The sequence below is a fragment of the Coffea eugenioides genome, chromosome 11, assembly GCF_003713205.1.
Source record: "Coffea eugenioides isolate CCC68of chromosome 11, Ceug_1.0, whole genome shotgun sequence".
Taxonomy (NCBI): Eukaryota; Viridiplantae; Streptophyta; class Magnoliopsida; order Gentianales; family Rubiaceae; genus Coffea; species Coffea eugenioides.
The window spans coordinates 229844-252111 of record NC_040045.1 but is presented as its reverse complement, the minus strand read 5'-3'; the positions used below and the strand labels follow the sequence as shown (position 1 = coordinate 252111).

Here is a 22268-nt window from a genome sequence, read left to right as displayed (position 1 = left end):
GACTTTCCTTGTTTAGTGTACCAGAAAATTGTATATATAGATTAGAATGAATTGTAGGAAATATACAGAATTAATAAAATCTCTTTGATTCTTTTACAACATGGTATCAGAGCTCGTCTAGGGTACTAGAAAAAATACCACCTTTGCTTCTTGTCAATTCCAGCCTTAATTGCTGGTTCCTTTCTTATTCTCTCCAGCCTTCATTGCTGTTCCTTTTACTATTCATGTTTTTCTTCCTACCAATTACTTGATCCTATTCAATCATGGCGGATGCTACATTCTCAACGCGACAATTGTTTTTAACTGTGGAAGAGGAACAAATTACACGGAGCACAACAGAGGTTCAAAACATCCAGGCAGCATATAGACTAAATAAAAAAAATTATTTGAAGTGGTCTCAATTGGTTTGAACATTCATGAAAGGAAAAGGAAAGTTGAGTCATCTATTGGAAATAGCACCGGATAGTGAAACGGCGGGGTTTGAAGCATGGGAAAAAGAGGATTCAATGATCATGTCTTGGTTATGGAATTCCATGATTCCTGAAATCAGCTATAGGTGTATGTTTCTTCCTACAACAAAAGCAATTTGAGATGCCCTTCATCAGACATATTCCAAGATTAATGATGCAGCTCTTATCTATGACATTAAAAAAAAGACAACTGGAGCAAAACAAGAGACAAAAACAGTGACGGAGTATGCCAATTTTCTGCAAAATCAGTGGCAGTAACTGGATTATTACAGGACACTTGATTTGAATTGTAGCAAATATGCAGTGTTTATCAAAAAGTTCATAGAAAGGGACCGAGTTTATGATTTTTTGGCTGGCCTAAACTCTGAATTCGATCTTGTACGAATTCAAATTCTGGGCAAGCCAGAATTTCCCTCTCTAACCGAAGCAATACCCCAGGTACGTGCAGAAAAAAATCGCAGGGATATTATGTTAGAATTACCTTCAATGGAAAATTCAGCTCTTTTAAGTTCCAAACCTCAGCGGTTGGTACTGAAAAAGGTTGCTGCGGACAAGACCAATCAAACAAGTGGGCAAAAGAATCGCGAGGAGTTGTGGTGCACATATTGCAAGAAACCATGACACATCATAGAACAATACTGGAAACTACATGGGAAACCACCCACTCGTGAATGGGGACAGAAAGGTGGCCATCAAAGGCAGGCTCATGTGTCGATTCAAGATCCAATTCAAATGTTTGGAGGGTTTAGTATGGAGGAAATTGAGAAGCTTAAAAGTATGTTAGAGACAGTTGACAAACCAGCAACTAACAATTCTCAACCAAGAAATCAGGGAATGTGTTCATTAACACTTTCAAGTAAGGCTCTATTCTCTTTTACGTTTAGTGTTTTAGACAATGAGTTTAGGAATGTCTCAATTCTTGACTCTGGTGCTACGGACCATATGACTCATATTTCAAATAAATTCAAAACTTATAACCCCTGTCCTAACAATAGAAAGATTGTTGTTGCAGATGGCACTACAACCACAGTGGCAGGAATCGGAGATGTCCAAGTTACTCCAAAAAATTGATTCTTAAAAATGTTCTTTATGTTCCTCAATTATCTACAAATTTGGTTTCTGTAAAAAAACTTGCCAAAGATCTAGCTAGCTCTATTATATTTGATGAATCCTGTTGTGACTTCCAGGACCGGGGCTCGGGGAAGAGGATTGGACTGGCTAAGGAGCATGATGGACTCTATTACTTGGATACATCAAATCAACCAGAATCTAGTAAATTTGCCCTGTCCACATTGTCTTCACTCTCCAATAAGGATGTCATCTAGTTACATCATAGACATCTAGGCCATGTGTCTTTTTCTGCACTAAAAATAATGTTTCCCTCCTTGTTCAAGGAATTTGATGTTCAGTCTTTTCATTGTGATATTTGTGAGTATGCTAAACACACTCGTGTACCATTTCCTATCAATAATAAACGATCGTCTTCTCCTTTCTTTTTAATCCATAGTGACATTTGGGGGCCATCAACTATTCCAACCATCTCAAGGTCTAAGTGGTCTGTCACACATTTATCAATGATTGCATAAGAGTCTTTTGGATCTATTTACTCAAAAATAAGTCTGGTTTGAGTCATATTTTCCCTGTTTTTCATGCAATGATTCAAAATCAATTTGGAACCAAGATAAAATACTTTTGTTCAGATAATGCTCGTGATTATGTCAATCAAACCTTGAGTCCATTTTTTCAAAAAGAAGGAATTATACATGAATCATCCTGTATCACCACTCCACAACAAAATGGAGTGGCAGAACGAAAAAACTGACATCTTCTTGAGTGCACTAGAGCCTTACTGTTTGAACAAAATATGCCAAAAGCATATTGGGGAGAAGCTGTACTCAAATCAACTTATGTCATAAATAGGATTCCTTACAGGGTCTTGGGTTTTCAAAGTCCACTAGAGAACCTATCCAAATTCTACCCCTATATTCGATCTTCCTTTTATCTCACTCCTTGAATTTTTGGATATACTTCCTTTGTTCATATCCATAGTCATAACCGTGGGAAGTTAGATCCTCGTGCTCTTAAGTGTGTTTTCGTGGGGTACTCATCTACTCAAAAGGGTTACAAATGTTATCATCCACCTACTAGAAAACTCTATGTCTCGGCAGATGTTACATTTGTTGAAAATAAATCCTATTTCATCACTCATTATCTTCAGGGGGAGTTAGATACACTTGAAAATAAGGAGTTAAAATTTCACCTTTTAGAGTTGTCCAAATCTGAGTCATCCAAATCTGAATTTCGAGAGTCAATTCCTCAATCTGATGTGGTAGAAGGAAACAAGGAAGAAGATCGTAAAATCTATTACTGGTTCCGGTTTGACCAAGTGTATACAAGGAAAGGAGATCCCATCGTAGTTACAAGGCAAGAACAATCCTCTGAACCAAGCTTCGGAAATGACGTAACAATGAGTGAATCAAATCTAAATTCTACACCACCGATCGACCATTCTTCCAGCATTAAATCACCTTGTCATGAGCCTCTTAGCCTTGACCAGGACCTACATCTACCTGTTGCTGTAAGGAAAAAAACCCGAGAATGCACCAAAAGACCCCTATACCCATTGTCTCACTTTGTGTCTTTTGAGAAGTTTTTCCCAAGCCATCAAAACTTCCTTTCCACCTTAAATACAGTCTCTATTCCTAACTCATTGTCTGAAGCATCATCAAAGAAAGAATGGAGACTTGCTATGGAAGTAGAAATGGATGCACTAGAGAAGAATGAGACCTAGGAATTAGTTAAGTTACCAAAGAACAAGAAAGTAGTGGGTTGTAAGTGGGTGTATGCAGTAAAGTTTAAGACAGATGGGTCCCTAGAACGCTATAAGGCGAGATTAGTCATAAAAGGATACACACAGACATATGGAGTAGTTTATCAGGAAACGTTTGCTCCGGTAGCAAAGATGAATACAGTAAGAATTCCGCTGTCCTTGGCTGTTAATTTTGATTGAGAATTGCAGCAGTACAATGTGAAGAATGCTTTTCTTCATGAAAAATTAGAAGAGGAGATTTATATGAGCATTCCACGGGATTTAGTGGGGTTGACAAGAACAAGGTTTGTCGGTTAAAAAAGACATTATATGGGCTGAAACAACCCCCATGTGCTTGGTTTGGATGATTTGCCAAGGTAATGATAGCTAATGGTTACAAGCAAAGTCAAGGAGATCATACTCTGTTCATCAAGCATTCAGTCTTCGGGGAAGTTACTGTTTTGATTGTATACGTGGATGACATTACAGTGACAGGAAATGATGAAGTAGAGAAGAAAACTTTGAAGTGGTGCCTAGCCAAGGAATTTGAAATAAAGGATTTAAGAAAATTGAAGTATTTTCTAGAAATTGAAGTGGCTCGATCAAGGCAAGAAATTTTTATTTTTCAACAGAAGTATGTTATGGACCTGCTCAAGGAAACAGGCATGACAGCGAGCAAACCAGTTGGAACTCCTATTGAACAGAACCACAAATTAAGTGAGGCTTATGGAGATAAAGTAGTGGACAGAGAGATGTACCAAAGACTTGTTGGGAAACTCATTTATCTCGCACATACTAGGCCAGATATAGCTTACTCAGTCAGTGTTATTAGTCAGTTTATGCATGATCCTAGAGGAGTTCATCTACAATCAGTTTATCAAGTGCTTCATTACTTAAAGGCACATCCAGGGAAGGGAATTTTATTCAAAAAAGTCCTGAGATTGATTTGGCAGTTTACACAGATGCAGACTTTGCAAGGTCTCCAGTCGACAAGCGATCAACTTCGGGATATTGTACATTTCTTGGAGGAAACTTAATATCCTGGAGAAGCAAGAAACAAAGTGTGGTAGCAAGGTCAAGCGCTGAAGCAGAATTCATAGCTATGGCAGCAGGGGTATGTGAATTATTATGGGTTAAAATTATCCTAGAAGACTTGAGGATTCAATGGAGCAAACCGATGAAGCTATACCGTGATAACAAATCTGCTATAAGTATAGCTCACAACCCAGTGCAACATGATCAGACGAAACACATAGAGATAGACAGGCACTTTATTAAAGAGAAGCTAGAAAGTGAACTGATTTGTACTCTGTATGTTCCGACAGGACTTCAACTTGCAGATGTGATGACAAGGGACTGTATAGCAACATGTTTCATGAGAGTGTTGTCAAGCTGGGAATGGACGATCTATATTCACCAGCTCGAGGGGGAGTGTAGGAATTTTGAATGAGTAATCTTAGGAGATATTTTAGGTAAATTGAATGAGTAATCTTAGGAGATATTTTAGATAAATTAGTGGAGGAAATCATGGTGAATAAGCTGTCTCTAAAATTAAGGGAATTAAGTGTAGACTTTCCTTGTTTAGTGTACCAGAAAATTGTATATATAAATTAGAATGAATTGTAGTTAATATACAGCATTAATAAAATCTCTTTGATTCTGTTACAACAATTACTTGATTCCCACGTAGCCCAAACTAGTTTTTTGTATAATAAGACTCTTTTTTAATATTTGTTGAATATTTGGTATGTAGTAATTGAAGCCTTCTGGTGATATACTTGTTTACCAGATTCCTTGCCACTTATATGAATGCGGCATTTTCACAACTTCCCCTAATTATTTTGGCAAAACAAATAATTTGCATACTTATTTGAGATTCCATATTACTGCGAAATATATGAAAATCGACATGTTTACCTATTTGTATCAATTGGTTGAAAAAGTGAAAAAAAAAACTTTGCTACAGTAAATTTATTAAAAATTATTTTTTTGCTACAGTAAAGTTTTTTTACAACTTCTACAGTTATCTACAGTAAAGTTTTAGACAAATTTTCAAAAAACTCAGGTTCCAAACGGGGCCTTAATTTGGAAGTTGTTGCTGAGTCATTTTGTTTTGGTCATAGGGATTGAACCTTGCTTATGAGGAAATAATTCCTAAGGCAGTTGAAAGGCATTGCTGCAGGCATATATGCAGCAATTTCAAGAGTCAATTTCCATGTATCTTACTTAGCAATTTTTTCTAAAAGGCAGCTAAAAACTATGATTCAATAGGACAAAATGATGCAATAACAAGTATTAAAAACATTAACATAAATGCTTGGAAATATATGGATAAAATCCCAAGAATTGCCTTGTGTAGACTTGTATTCTCAACTGAGTTGAAATGTAACCATGTCACAAATAATTTTACCGAGTCTTTTAATGCTTGGATTGGTGATCTAAGAGGAAAGACCATACTCACTTTGGTTGATGGTTTAAGAAGAAAGTTCAAGAAAAAAAATGCACAAAAGGTACCAGAAAGGGTGTACCTTGACTAGTTACATTACTCCCAGAATTGTTGAGAAACTAAAAGAAATTGGCCAAGAATCAAGAAAATGTGAGATGCATATGGCCAGTGAAGACACATTCGAGATTGGTGATATGGACAGAACCTACATAGTCAACTTGAGCCAAAGAATCTGTGATTGTGGTGCTTTTCAAATTTTTGGAATTCCATGCAAGTATGCAGCATTAGGAGTTATATACATAGGAGAGAAAAACTAGAGAACTACTATGAAGCTTGATTCACCAAAGACATGTACTTAAAAACTTGCTCCCACATGATTCATCCCATTCCTGATGTGAAAAGATGGCCTCCTATGCCTGAAATCATGCCAACAACTATGTTGCCACCACCTCTGAGAAGAGCTCCTAGTAGACCAAAAGTACATAGAAGAAGGGAAGTTGATAAAACTGCTTGCACAGCACAGGCAAAGAGGTCAAGCACTCTTAAGTGTGGAACTTTTGGTCACAACAAGAGTACTTGAAAAGGAGCACCTGTGCCGAAAAGGAATAGCAACAGTACTCCTGCTGAACAGGTATACATTGGCCAAAATATGGTAATAACAGTTGTATCCTAACTATTACTTACAACTATACTGAATTTGGAATCACGGATAGCAAACAGAAAAGGCAGATGAGGCAAAGGAATGGCTAATGCAGGCTTGTCAGCAGCTGTTCTCTAGGTAAATTGCGGTTATCATAATCATTCCTCCCCTACCTGAGTTATATACATCAAATCTCATTGTAGCTTACATCTCATGTTTTAGGATCATGCACAAGGAAATATACCTGTTGTACACTCCAATCAAGGGAGCAATCAAAGTCCTCTAAGTCATAATGGAGCAATACATGTTCAAGTGAATGTGCAAACTACTACAACTACTCATGCTAATAGAAAGGTATGCCAATGATCTGCTATCCCATATTTTTGTCAATAACATAACTAGTAGCTACTATTTTTTGTCTAATGTAGTTTATGTCTCAAATGTAATAGAAAGAAAGGCCTTTTGGACACAATCCTGCAAGTCCTGCAGCAAGAGTTGGTGGTAGGACCAAAAAATCCAAGTCTGCTCTAACTAATCCTGTTGTTCCAATTCCACCGCCATTACATCTCAAAATGCTAATTTGTTAGCATAAACGCATCTACAAATTAGCATCCAAAAAATCAGTAGTACCAGTAGTTTCAGCATGCTGTTTTGAGAACTCTGCTGAATTCCAATTGTTAGTTATGTCTACTTGAACCTCTTTTGTTAATGCTTTTGTTAATGTCTTCTTACTTACAGTCATTAAGAACTGTAGAATTGCAATCCTCACCATTTGCATATAGTGTTTGATGTAGATGGTGTTTTGTACTATTGGATTGTAGTGATGCACACGTGCTCTTCTTATTGATATGCTTAAGACATTTTAGCTAATGTAGTGTCCTTATTTGATCTTTACTTTCATTTGCTTTTCATACATAACTATTTGCAAACTTGGCATAGTGGATGACTAAGAAATAATGAAGCTATTCATTACTTCACTCTGAAATCTAAAAAGCTATGTACATGGGTTTACATTGGTGCTTAAAAGAATTCCAACTAACTTAGCCTTCTGGTATGAATCTCCTATCACCAGAAAGGGCATCATTTAGTTGGTACAATCTTGCAGCAGATTAACATGAGTTCATTGAATTGATTTTATAATAGAGTGAGGTTTATAGCTAATAAATATTTGAATGAAAATAAATATAGCTAATAGTGTGAGGTTTATGATGATCAGCACATTCCCTGAGGCTCTTGGTTTCAGAAATTACTTTGGCTCTTGCATTGGCCCCTCAACTTGCTTGACTGGAATGCCATCTCGGTTTCTACTATTAACTAGTCCTCTCTTTGCATTGAGGTTGCTTCTTTTGCTATTTACTTCTTCTTTTTCACCTCCATCATACCATTCAAAATACCTGCACTTTGCACAACGGAAATACAACTTGTCCAGATTCTTTTCACTCTCTGATATCATCACGGTTGCCTTGCGATTACAATGGCAAAACTTGTTTTCAATGGAGAAAGATGTGGGTGAATTCCATGATTCTCCCCTATGGCTTGAAGAGGCCATAGTTGCAGGTAAAACTTTTAACTCTGAGCTCTAAATGCAGCACAACAAATTAACTTTGTTAGCACTCCAAAACTTGTAGCAAAGAATGATAATAGGTTGAGGGTGTAGAGGTAGTTAAGCTGCTTTATATACTATTGCTACTGAAACAAAAATTTGGCCGTTGCAATTTGCAGCTAGCCGTTGCAATTGCTGCCAAATAACTGTTACAAGGCAAATCTTGTGCTTACAAGTTTTTGTATTGCACTTACACCCCCTCAACTTTAGTAATCATTCTAATAATTTAATCTTCTACTAATACAAGGAAAAAAGGGCATCCATGGAATAAAAATACCTTCTCACACATGAAAATAGTATTGTAATATGATTTGGATTGCATTGTTACCAAAAACTCAAAAGCAAGAGAGTCAGTGAAATTTTGAGAACCTCAAGGGATGTTAGTGAAAGTGTCAAAAACCTCCCCTGAGATTTCTGAAATTATCCCTAAAAAGTAATATTAAGACACGCCAACTAATGATGTCATTTACTAGCGAATTTGGTTTGAGTATCTTGTTCTTTTTTTATTTTCTATTTTTTCAAAGAATGAATTATAAATGGAAGAAAAAAGACAATAACGGAAAATGAAATGTGGAGGGTTAAATTTTCCTGCAAACAAAATGAAGCACAACCCTTCAATCTGGAATGGTCTTATTACCTTGTTCATTGGGATGATCGCACCACTTTATTTAATTTTATAGGATAATCACATATGTATACATTGTAAGAACACGAACCCCTGCATTTTGCACAATGGATTGATTCCCCAGTCCATTTGTATTTTCGCTGATCCGCGTGTGCCAATTTAGCATAATATCATTTCATATCTTAATCCTATTCTACCGGTTAGCTAAAGATATTTAATCGAGTTAGATATACATGGTTAACAAAGAAAATAATACAGCTTATGTCCAAATTAAAAGGGAGATAGGTTCATTAGTTAATAATTAAAAGGGAGACAGGTTCATTAGTTAAGTTCAAAACTTGAATTGGTTTAAGTTCAAAGTTGAACTTAGTTTACACGTAAATGACTAAATGGTTGGTTGAAGTTCAGGTACCTGTTAATTTAACCAACTAAACACATATGCAGGTAGGTTTGGGTAACTGCCCTTTTGAAAATTGAAAAAGATACTGAACCTATTTTCCAATTAGGTTGTGGTAACTTAATTATTTGAAAATTGCAGGTTGCTTATTCTGTTTTTGATTTGGAATAGTTTGATTTTCTCAATTATCCACTTTTTTAGGTTTTTTTTTTTTAACTCTCCTAGGGTAAACACTAGTTTAGTACGTCAAATATGGTTTGAGTTGGATATATTTGGGAAATTCCAATATTTTATATCATAGAGTAGAGTTTTTAATGCATCGAACTGCTTGTGTATATGTTTCTATTTACTTCATTCAAGTTCGGAAAAGACTCGATTATATAATAAATAATCGAGTTCAAATATAATGTTAGACACATTTAAAAATCAAACTGTACATGAACTTGTTCGCAAACTGCTCGAATAGATTCATGAATACATATATAGTAAATATAAAAACCTTATACATGGTTAAATATGGGCATATACACCTTGTATTTTTCTCTTAAAAAAGTAATTATACACAACATTATTATTATTATTATTATTATTATTATTTATTTTCGAAAACAAAACCAATTTAATTACATCTATGCTAAACAATGTATGAGAAATTTGTGGTTTCAAGTGAAGGTGTTGGATATTCCTTTCACGAGATTACACAATTTGAAATGTCCTTGATGTCAAATTTCATCATAAACTCAAAACCCACAGCCAAAACCTAAAACCCTTTATGCAATTGGAAATCAATAAGAGAAAAAACCACTACCTCATTCTCCCGATGATCATCATGATGGAGACGCCAAACTGCAAATGCAACATCATTGTTGGAATTTTGCTTGAAAAAGAAGAGAAGAAAAATCCCAAAAATCCTTGAACAGATATTTGATTTAGTAAAAAGGAAAGAAGTGTTAACATCTAAAATCTTGCCTCTTATACGTTATCTTGATGTCATTTTTGGAGGACTTCCTTACCAAGGCAGTGGTGGCTATAATTGCTATCGCAACATTGACTATCCATTTACAAAATGAAATCAACCAATTCTGATTCTTGTGGACTTAGTGGAATGCTTAAAACCCAAATCTGCCTTTGTGAAAATTGTGGTTGACATCTTGAGGCTTGATAGAGTTTCTACAGGAAGATACGCATTAGTGCATATGAAAAACCATGGCTAACAAAATAAACCCCATTAATACACCCAATTATCCTACTACCTCTGAAAGTTTGGGCAGACCCAATTGATTATGGGTTCACTTAAATTGTATTGCCTATAATCCAATTATCTTGGCCTGGTTATGTTTTTGACTGGATATTCTGTAGGTAGAATACTTTTTTCTTGTCCTTTACTTTTCCTTCTCTTTCTTTCTGTTTTTTTCCCCCTTTTTCTTTTCATTTCCTCCATCTTCTTCTTCCTCTGGTTGAGAAGATTGCCACTGCTCGCCAGCAGCATCGTTGACTAGCATTGACTTTTTTTGTTGTTGTTGTTGTCAAATACCATACACGGAGAAGGAATGTCAACCCTTATTTTAGTAATTAAACTAAGTAAATGAATGAAGAGAGAAGTATAAACGTAACTTGGGATGATTTTACATGAATCAACTCATTTTTGCATGCTAAAATATAAATTTCTTTTTCTCAAATTCTTGCTTGAAAGCAACCCACATGCATCCCAACAATGGTGGGTCTGCCCCCGTTACATAATAGTTTAAATAAATCATCTCATTATTTACAGTGAATGACACCCAATCTTCATCAATCTAGATCTAGCAGTGATTTTTAAAATCATATCAAGACTTACTCTTTTTTCCAAAGCCAGTTAAGACTTTTGGTATTTTACAAACCTAGATCCATAGGAAACCACAAAAGCCGGCAACTCATGTGGTTCCTGAGAAGACTTATAAACTACCCCAAATCCCCCCCAACCCTCGATGTGGGATAACAGCCCAAGCAGGTGAGCTGCTGTTAAGACCTAAAGAGACCTCACTTACTCCATTGTAGGAAAAGTTTGTGCCTTCACTGGTGCCGTACGTCACCAATTATTTCTTGAATTCTTTATTGACTAAATTATATGTTAACCTCCTTAAATTTGTTACTTCATAGTTTGACCCCCTAAACTTTTTGTTTCGGTTTATTTTGCGTTTTCCCATCCTTGCAAAGTACCCAGAGAGGCTACAAACCATTGAATCTCATGTTTAGGACCTTCAACAATTTTGCTTTCTTTTTTTATGTGGAGTACATTTTCAAGTGAGAGATTACCTTCATTTCTACTTCCTATGCATGATTTTAGTTATGTGCTATTAGCCTTTATCAGAATTAAAGCAACATTGTTGCTTATGATGAAGGCCAAACTCACGAACTTGATAAAGGTATTTTTCTCTAGGATTCAACCTTCGACCTTCCAACCATTACAAACCATGAAACTTGTAAGGAAATGGCATAATATAAGCCTCCAGAGACTGATTATATTCATGAGATTGAGTGAATACGAGAGCATAGGTCCCATCAACTATTCAAATTATAGAAGCAACAGAACAAGTCTTATATGATATAGGCTCTATGGGTTTAATAAGAATAATTACCTTGGAATCACTTATAAAAATGATACAAATTTTATACACCTCCATTGGGTTGATTGGAGGAGATAAGAATGCTTTATGGTGGGATGAAACTGTGCCTGCTGTATTTGCCTTCTTTCGTCGCTGGTCGTAGGCTATTTTACATCCTGATGAAAATCGAGTACTCATCCTACGGAAATGTGCAAAGCTGTAAGAATTTCCAAACATTTACAGATTTCGTGGCAGTATTAAAGAAAGAAAAGCAATACCAGGTTAGAGTTTTCTAGCTAGGAAGGCGCAGGACACCAACCATGCTTTTGATTCTTTTATTTTATTTAATTATATGATTGATTTTCTACATCATCAACAGAAATTTCCAGGCTTACTTGCTCATTTCTTTTTCCCATTGGCTCAAAAAATGGGAAAAAGAATTCATTTTAAAATTGATACGAGATAAGAAATTGTAGGAAAAGGAAAATATAAATGTATCTCACAATAGCGATATGCAGCAGCAGCAGCAGCACTTCGTTGACATCTTAAGGCAGAAGCAGAAGCAGCAAGTTCATCACAATTCACATTTTGCTTGGAATTGGCAAGCTCTTGCTCAACTTAGCCTCTTTCAATGCTATATTGGTTGTGCTATAACCACCATCAACCACCAGATTTAATCCGCTTATGTACTTGGATTCGTCACTTCCAAGGTATAATGCAGCTTCCGCCACATCTTCTGTTCCCACAGTTGCCTTCTTGAGATTTGCTATTGCAGAAACAAATCCCTCTATTTCACTCCCCTTGACCATGGGTAATGCTCTCTTTAGCATTGGAGTGGGAACTCCAAAGGGAGAAACACAGTTTACTCGGATCCCATATTGTCCCAATTCCACACACAAATTCTTGGCAAGCCCCAAAACGGCATTCTTGGACGCAACATAAGAATAAGGGACATCACCAAAAGTCATTGAACAAACACTGGAAGTTATAATAATGGATCCCTTCTCAGCTGGAACCATAACTCTCGCAGCATGCTTAGCGCACAAGAATGCTCCAAAAACATTAACATCGAAAACCCTTCTAAAGTTCTCGTGATCTGTCGATTCTGTACTGTCTTGATCAGGCAAAAGGATCGTTCTGTCTGATCCATTTCCAGGAATTCCAGCATTACTGAACATTATGTCAAGCTTGCCATACGTGGAGATTGCAGTGTCTACTGCTCTTCTTACGTGTGATTCATTCGTTACATCGCAGTGGACGTAGGAAATGGCTCCTTCGGGATTAAGCTCCTCACAAATGGCACGACCGAGATCATCTTGGATATCAGCAAGGACGACTTTAGCGCCATGCTTGACAAACAGCCTTGCAGTGCACTCTCCAATCCCGCTGGCGCCACCAGTAATCACTGCCACTTTATCTTCAAGCCTGTGAGATAAGATCAAGCAGTTAGATTTCCATTTTTGTGCTTCAATTAAGTAAAGTTGAAGGACAAGAATTGAGGGTGGAAATTGACGGTGAGCAAAGGAAAGGATAACTTACCTTCGGAATATGGCAGCAGAAGGAGGTGAATTGCTAGGAAGCATCCTCACTTTTTCAACTTGCAAAGTCTGCTATCGAAATAATGGATTTTATAGAAATTCTTGCCGACATCATACAATAACAGGCCTTTTTCCTTAGTATAGAAAATCGGGATGTCATATTTGATATTCCAAAGATTTGTAAGTCAAAGTTCACTAATTAGTGGGGACTGGAGATTGCATCATTTATGTAGAAAAGCCAATATCTATATAATAGAACTGTCTGTCTAATAGGTGCTTACAGAATACTTGTTAAAATATATTTTAAATGTTATATTTTTAAAATATAAAAATAAATAAATAAATAAAAAAGAAGATAGATAAGATTAAATATGAAAAGTATATAAATATAAAAAAAGATAATAATTATTAATATATATATATATATATAATAATTTAGATGAATACTTAACGAGTGCTTTAAGTGCTTCCATTAGAAAAACCCATAATATAGTACTACGGGATAAACTGATCAAAGATATAGGCAGAATCAGAAGCGCATCTCGAAAGTATTTTAATTTGTCGCACATATACCTATTTGTCCTTTTCCCATTATTTTGAGGAAAATGTCACATCAGTCAATTAAACTACAAATCCATTCCAGCCCCATGTTTTGTGCGGTCAACACTGCTATTTGGGTATGGATCTTTATTTTGCTACTTCATTCTACATGAGATTGGAAATTGAAGTTTCAACACTGCAAAGTTTACGAGTATACATTACAAGTTGACTTTTTGTTTTCTCAGTTATGCACATTATCCACATTGGAGAAGTGAATACAATTTGGTAACCTATTTTTGTTCTAGCTAGGATTAAATACACAAGCCCTATAACATTTGTCGTGTGATTTGCATTTTCACTCTTGACGTTATTTATACTTCACTTTGCCACCTCTATTAAGTAAAATAAGCTTTGACTGTTAAAACATATCAGAAGTTCTAAGTTTGCCTGTAGTTTCATTTCTTTCCATTCTTCTTATGGCCGAGCTCTCTTCTGATCACGCATTTTTAGTGCTGCAATTTTTACCTTTAAGAACTGAGTTGCCAAATTATTTTACTTCTATTTAAAATAAAAAATCTCATCAGAAACTTCACGAAATTTGACACCTTGTTGCTATTCACTGTATTACTCATAAAATTATTGTTATCAGCCAAAGAAGGTGGGGCACAAATGTGGCAAAATATCTTTTTTTTTTCTTCTTTCGACACTCAGTATTTGTCTATCGTATGTCTATTCTTACTCCTACTCCTACTCTATCCTATTTTAGGGGGATCCAACTGGACCTATGAGGAGACCGACGGGGACTGAACCATCATCGAACCAAACGTGTGCACTACACACCCGTCTGAATTTTGGAGAGCCATACCTATAATAATTAGTGGGAGGCAATTAGTGGATTTTGAACCCTTACCTCCCACTCTACCAAGCGTTAAAAATTTGATGGTGGCCAACTCCTCTAACGGGAGTTGGTTGTACTAAATGTGGCAAAATGCGACGGGTGCACTAAATGTGGCAAAATATCTCATATATGAAAGTTGTGGACATTTAAAAGTTGTGGACATTTGAGGAGTACTTCGTATATTCACACTCACTCTCTCACTTGTAGCACTCTTCCTCGCTTTTGTGTGACCCTTAATATTACACCACGTTTTGTAGCGTAGCGTTTTGCAGGATTACACTTTCCACGAAGCCATCGAACTTGTGAAGGGCCTGTAACCAATAATTGTGTAACATGGGCCAAAGGCTTGACAGAGAGCCAACCCTATACTTAGATTGTGTAACGTGGATCAAAGGTGTGATAGAGACCCAAAAGTGTGACATAAATAACTTGTTATTCCCTCGTCTTGCTTCCGTAGTCTTGTTTTTTTTTTTCTCTCTCTCAATTTAAAAAAAAATAGTTAATTTTATTGACAAAACAAATCTAGTCTAATATTTTTTTTAAAATATCCTTCTATTAATATTAGGAGTATGATTAATCACGGTACATTTACTTTAATTACAATAGCAATAATAATAGGTATGTTGCACTATTCAAAACATATATCAAAGCAATCATTGATAGAAAAATTAACTGTATTAAATAAGATAAGTTATATTTATTGATAATGAAATATAGTAAGTAAGGATATTTTTACAAAATTAGAAGTTAATTATATTTTTTAATTAAAAAATAGATTATAATTTAAAACGGATGAAAAAAAAAACAATACTTTCAAATTGGAACGGAGAGACGACGTTTTATGATTGCTTTATGTGGACCAACCTCACTGCTCTTTTATTACGCTCAAATGGGGAAAAAATCTGTTTCACGGCAACAAATCTCAAGTCCGGCTGTCGTTGACAAGTAAATGGTTTTGATTGCATTATACTGTAGCATTGCAAATTATTGCTTTAAAAAACATATTGTCCTAGATGTAGGCCTGTCAACGACCCGGCCCGGATCCGTGAAATTATTACAGGTATGGGTAGGGATTTAATTCAGTTATCCGGACCCGGATCCGTTTTGTCAAACAAAAAAATGAGTCGGATACGGAATATAGTATTCCGACCCGTATTAGACCCGAATCCGGATATAAATGGATTAATAATTTAAAAATATGTATATTTATCAATATAATTTGATTAGGGTGATGTATTTGAGTAAAGTCAATTTGATTTATTTTCTTATTTGATTTTTTTTTTGTATTAGTTAGAAATTAGTGTACAAATATATTTTTTTCTCATTTTTATTAGAAATTGTAAATTTTCATAATTTTTTTCGGGTAGACTCGGACCCGAATCCGAGACCCGTCGGATCTGGATTCGGAACATAGAGTAGAAGACTCGTCGGGTAAACGGGTCGAATCCGGATCCAATTTGGTATGCCGGGTCCGGGTCTGGAATAATGAATTCCGGCCCGGACCCAGCCCGTTGACAGGCCTACCTAGATGTAAAAGAATATGACCTAGAAGGAAATCTGAATAAGTTTCAAATAAAAAATATGCCCGGGATATTGTGGGGTTTGGCGGAGGTAATAAGAAATAACTTTAACTAATGACAAGGTAACATACAAATGTGAACCATGGAACCCAGAACATTGTCTTCTGTTAGAGTGAGGTTGCAGCTAATTAGATTTCTTTTTCTTTGATTCTAGAGGAGATTTAAAGTCTTATAAGGAAAAAGTTAAAAAAAAAACTAAGAAGGCTTCAAAGAGGTTTCGAAACCGAAACCTATCACTAATACTCCCTTTGATGATATTTAAATCTTCGTTCCAAATTTATAAATCTAATTACCTCATTTTCTGCAAGTATATAGATCGTTTATTGAGTATAGGAGATATTAGGCGTCGATCTCATAGAAAAAATTGTCAATTATCGATGTGAATCAAACTTCTTTATTATTTAAATGATCATAAACAAAGCAAGTAAATTTATACTACTAACATGAAATAAAAGTAAGGGTAAAATACACTAAACCCCATTGTAGTTTGGGTTATTATCATAAAATCTCCTCATTGTTTGAAAACCCCCAAAGAACCCCCTCGTGGTTTGGACTAATTTGGGCAATGAACGGAAATCGTCCAATTTGACGGAAAATGTGAAATTCCTATATTAACTTTGTTTCAACCTATACTAAAAGTTAGTTTAAGATTTACATAAGATTTTAAAAACTTTCTCACTTCATTTGCCTTGGTTAGTTAAAAACAGTTAGCATTAAGAATTTACTAACTATTCTTGTAAGTGAAATTACTAGTTAAATGAGTTTATTTACCTTGGTTAGTTATAATGTATTTTTCAAATGTATGTGATAACTGCTTTCGTAATTATACTAACCACACTTATAACTACTCACACCTACTAACATAATATGAAACTAATTATAGATTCATTAGATCCGATGAAATTACCTGGTTAAAGCTACAAAGGTGCAACCTTACATTATTGAGCTAACCCCCCTCAGTTTAACATTTTCATGAATTAGTATTGAATCCCAAAGTTCATTGGTAAAACAACACTTTTAGACAATCCCAATTAATAGCACAAATTTAATCATAATTGTAACAACAAAGGTGCTAGATAACATGCTCAAGAAAAAACTCAAATAATCATGAAAAGATTATATAACAGTCATAACAAGATCATCCACACTCCCAGGTATCAAAATTAACAAAACATGATGAAAACGAAACAAACATCAAATTTGTATTAACACTAAACATGAGATTCAAATATAAGAAATAAAGAGTTGATGAGATTAAACCCCTTGTTACTTGTGAGCATCAATTTCTTCGTCTTCAATCCTCAATCTTCAATTAGTCTAGCTAGTACAAGAATGGATGAAAACTATACTAAACTATACTATACTAATGAATTAAGAAATTCCATTGAAATGCTATATCTTTTCTAGGCTCCAAAGTTGTTAAAATGAGTCTTGAACTCCCCTGTTTATAGAGTAGATGAAAGCTTTAGCTTCTTGGTCAAATGAGACAGGATGTCAAATTGTACTGTTGTCGTGCCATCAACCATTAGTTGCTCCTTTAGATTTTTCAAAGTTGATTTTGATGAGGTTTTTGCTTCATTTCAAATTTTAAAAAGCTAAATATCTCATTTTCAACAAATATATAGATTGTTTATCGAATACAGGGGATATTAGGTATCAATCCTATAGGAAGGATTGTCAACTATCGATGGTTTTCAAAGTCGTTTATTATTTAGATGATCACCAATAGAGCAAATAAATCTAAGCTACTACATGAAACAAAATTAGTAAAAGCGACAAGAAAATGTGCCTATAATTATGAAATTCCTATCTACTCATACAAATAAAATTACTTGTTAAATGAGTTTCTTTTCCTTGACTAGTTATGCCATAATTTCAAAATATATGTCATGCTTTTACCTATGTATCAACCATACCTATAATTACTTCACACCTACTAACGTGATATGAAACAAGTTATAGAATCATTAAATTCTATGAAATTATATGGAATAATCACAATTAATGGTACCAAGTTAATCATGATTGTAAAACAAAAGTTTTAAATAACTTGCTCAAGAAATAAATTCAAATAAGCATAAAAAACTCAATTAACAATCATAGAAATTTCATCGATCCCCTAGGTATAAAAACTAGTTAAACATAAACTAAAGGAAAACAAGAACCAAGCTTGTATTATAGCAAAACAATCAATACAAGAAATAAAATGATAGAACAGATGTCACTCTTGTCACTTAAGTTCTAAACTTCTCTATCTTCATCCTCAATCTCCTCCCTTGTTTAGATAGATACAAAAATAGGATACCTACACTTATCTACACTATTAAACTAAAGAACTAAGGAAAACTAGTAAAAGCTACATTTTTGTAGTAGTTTCTCTAGACTTCAAAGTTACCAAAATAAGCTCAGAAGAGGCCTATTTATAGAATAGTAAAGTTTCAAGCTATCATGTTTTAAGTTGTGCAAATTATTTCTTAGAATGGCCAAAAGTTAATTCTTGAAGTCTCCATGATTTCTTGGGCAGCTTCCATCGAAATTTGATTAGAAAAATGGTCCAAAATGTTATGTGAACAAGTTGCAAGTTGCACAGTTGAAATATGAATACAAGGGGTGGAAAATGGTTGGGTTGTCACATATTTGATTAGCCTATTGCCCTCCCCATCAGGTTTGCACTTTTCTGATGATTCTAGAAATTACTCTATTTTTACATGAACTTTAGCTACAAATTTCTCAATGATGGAAGTTGAACTAAGTCTTCACAAAACATTAAAGTTGTAATGCTTTGAGTTACCTTTCCAATGCATCAAGAATCATGTCATTTGAATGTTCGTAAGCTACTAAATGACTAAAATACCCTCAATAAGTCAGAACCTTGTTTCAGAGTATAGCAACAAAAATGCATGACTGTATTTCAGCTTTTTAGTCATAAAAACATTTGAACTAAACTTACAAAATGTAACTCTAGATCTTATATTTAACATGGTTCAAGAATCATTTCAATCCAATACTTGTAAATCAAGTTATAACTGAAATACCAAAATGTATCAAGGTAGTCAAACTTTTCTTCTTTTGAACTTGCTTACATTTCACACTTTTGTTTACTTGAAATCACTTCAAGTCATCAAGAATCATCCAAATATCTTCTCACTTTACTTCAATTGATGATTGAATCATTAAAATCTATAAAAAAAAACATAATGTTTAAATCACTTAAAACCATAGAAATGCAATTTTTCGTATTTAAACCACAAAATGCAAAATTCACTAGAAACCTAGTTAAGTAGCTATCAAAATGACTAAAACACACTAAAAATTAAATAATAATGATAGGGTGCAAAAATACTATTCATTTATGATTATTTTTCTCTTGATTGTAGCCAAATATTGTTTTTAATTGATGGATTCTAATTATATTTGGTCTTTAGTGCTTATTATAGGGAGGTGGAGCCAAAAAAGGAATAAAAAGGATATTTGTCATTAAATTGCTGCCAAGACTAGATGATTTGGGATTCGCGCGTAGAAGTTTCCAAATCCGAGTCGATGTCCAAGCGAGCGCGAGGTTGAAGATTGAGAGAATTTCTTTAATAGTTATTTTATTTTTTTAGGAAACAATTCACATTATCTTAGGACGTTTTTCTTTTTCAATTAGGAGATAGAATTGTTTTGAACTAGAATTTAGGAGGAGAAAAGTCTGGCCCCCGTTTGACTAATACTTCGTAGGGCAGAAACAATAAGAGGAGAGGGCAGCCGCTTGGCTTTTCTCTGGTCTTTAGTTTTTCTTTTATCAAAGACTTATGCGGCTGGCTTTGGAAAAATCATGTGAATTGCTTCTATTGGTCATACGCAACTAAGTTCTTTTTTTTAGTCAAGGATTAATTTGAAGACGCGGTTCCAAACATCTGTTAGATCAAATTATTTTTATTTATTTCTTTTATTCATTAATATTCGTACGTTTTTTGGTTTAATTTCTTATGATTGTTTTGTTATTTGAATGTCAAGGGCACGATATTCGAATTAACCTAATAATCTGCTGCCAAATTAACATGTTAAATCCGTAATTGTTTGATTGGTTAATACCAGTGGCGACTAGCGTGATTGGTACCATGTTAAGGAAACGTATGATCTAACTTAATCAAGCTCTCGTAGCATGTTTGTTGGTTAGGATTGGACTTTTCTAATTCTTAATGCAATCAAGGAATTAAATCCCACAGTCGTACCTAGGGTTATTTCTTTGTTAGAGAAATAGTTAACGATCGTACCTTGGCTATCGAAAAAGTAAGGAAAAGTTGGTTGTTTATCGTGTATATGACAATTATAACGAATCTATTAATGAGTAATTAAATTATCTTTGCATCGATGATCAGTTGAATGGATCGTGTTTGAAAAGTTGCACCTTTAGCTAAAATCGTATCTACTATTGATTAATTCCTATTTATTTCGGTTAGTTATTTTATTAGTTGGTTAATTAGTTGTTTTTATATTTTCTAAAATTTCCCTTATTCGGGACTCTAGAAGAAACGAATTATCCCCAGTTCCTGTGGATTCGACACTACTCACCGCTATATACAAATTTTTTTTTTTTTTGCGTAAGTATTTATTAGTGTACAGTCTCGACACCTGTCAAGTAAAACACACTAAAATCATGCAAGATAAATACTTATCAGATTCTACAAGCCTTCATGATTTCTTAGGCAATTTCCACCAAATTTTGATTAGAGAAAACATTTAAAAAGCTGTGTGAAAAGTGTAAGTTGCAAAACTGACTCAGGGATCTGCGAGCGTACCTAACGGATCGCCTCCCATGTTTCTTCTTGACATTGAAAGGCGAGATTCAGGGATCCATGAGGTGTGGCTCGCGTTTCTGATTCTCATTTCAACTTTTGAGAAGTTGTGCTTGGATCCTTGAATTGGATAGACGTGAAGCGCAATCTATGTTTCTGACTGCCAAATTCTTGTTTCCACCTTTCTTCACCTTTCGCTTCGATTTCATATTATAATCATCATGGAATCAACTCCAATTTATTACTTTGACTTCACATTGATTCGAATCAAACATTCATGCAACAAGACCTATAAAATTATAATTTTGCAAGTTAAATTACTCAAATACAAGTTTTGACTAAAATTAACAACTTAAAGAAACAATTGCTTAAAGGAGTCAATTTTCATCCTTTTATTCTAAAAACATACCAAAAATTAAGTAATAAAACATACTAAAAACATACAAAATAATCACTTGTCACCCTCCTCCTATACTACCAAACCCCTCCTTCCCCCATTCAAAATAATCACTTAGATTACCATACTAGTTTGACCCAAGGAAAAAAAATAGCGACAAGTACAGCACTGATCAGAACAAGGAATTGCTCACACTTCTTTTTAGCCATTGAGAAAGAAATAGCCACAAGAAAAGATCAGGCACATCTGCTCAAAAAAAAAAAGAAAAAAAGGAAAGATCAGGTACATATATTTAGGGTTAATATCAGAAACCTCCCTTGAGGTTTCTTCTAATCACATCTAGTACCCCCCATGTTTTTGAAATCACACTTAGCACCCCTGGCAGTAGAATGTGACAGGTTGTCCTAATCAAAAGGTGAGAAATTACCCAAAAACCACCAACACTAGACAAATTTTTAAGCGGGGAAATGCTGGAAAACCAATGCTGCTGTAAACAAGCAAGGTATAATTCCCTTTGTACCAAATGCTCAAGCTACTCTAAATGGTGGATCTCAAGCCGAAACTTCTGTTAGCATTAATACTGCTGCAATAGTGGCCTCTAACACTATTACCAGCAGTTTCTCTATGATGTTTTGAGAGTGCTAAAGGTTCCCCGCAATCCTTGCTTTTGGTATCTGAAGTAGTTTAGGTACTAGTCTTCTTAGCTCCCAGCAATACTGAAGCAATGTTAGCTTTTGTGGACAATTTTTTGATAAGTGGTGCAATGTGCATCTGATTTATATTTCCTGCCACTTATGGTGTTGTTTGACTAATCTTAGAACTACTTGTGTATAGTTTTGTGCATTGCAATCCTCACCATCTAAACAACTAGTTGTAGATGGTGTTTTTGTTCAGAATTGGATTGCAATATAAGGCTTACGTATCATGTTACCAGACCGATCCAATGTAGTATCATGGAC

The 22268-nt window shown here is 34.8% G+C and overlaps 1 protein-coding gene across 2 annotated transcripts; it reads right to left on the bottom strand.

Annotated features, from left to right (window-relative positions):
• Positions 1–11494: 11494 nt before the first annotated feature.
• Positions 11495–21434, bottom strand: LOC113753846 (secoisolariciresinol dehydrogenase-like). 2 transcript variants are annotated; one of them, XR_003465089.1, is made up of 3 exons: positions 13115–13302; positions 12079–13000; positions 11495–11774 (listed from the first exon to the last, which is right to left on the bottom strand). XR_003465089.1 is itself a non-coding variant. In XM_027298109.1 (3 exons), the coding sequence occupies exons 2-3, from the start codon at positions 13156–13158 to the stop codon at positions 12157–12159; spliced, it is 888 nt and encodes a 295-aa protein (XP_027153910.1). In that variant the 5' UTR covers positions 13159–13185; positions 21424–21434; the 3' UTR covers positions 11826–12156. The 2 variants fall into 2 exon arrangements, 1 of the variants encoding a protein (XP_027153910.1); XM_027298109.1 differs by lacking the exon at positions 11495–11774 and adding an exon at positions 21424–21434 and having other exon boundaries at positions 11826–13000; positions 13115–13185.
• Positions 21435–22268: the final 834 nt, after the last annotated feature.

Bases quoted from the DNA above. Each gene is read 5' to 3' on its own strand.
- LOC113753846 (XM_027298109.1), bottom strand. From the start codon at position 13,158: ATGCTTCCTAGCAATTCACCTCCTTCTGCTGCCATATTCCGAAG. The intron at 13,001-13,114 runs GTAAGTTATCCT...CTTATCTCACAG, and splicing joins TCTGCTGCCATATTCCGAAG to GCTTGAAGATAAAGTGGCAG.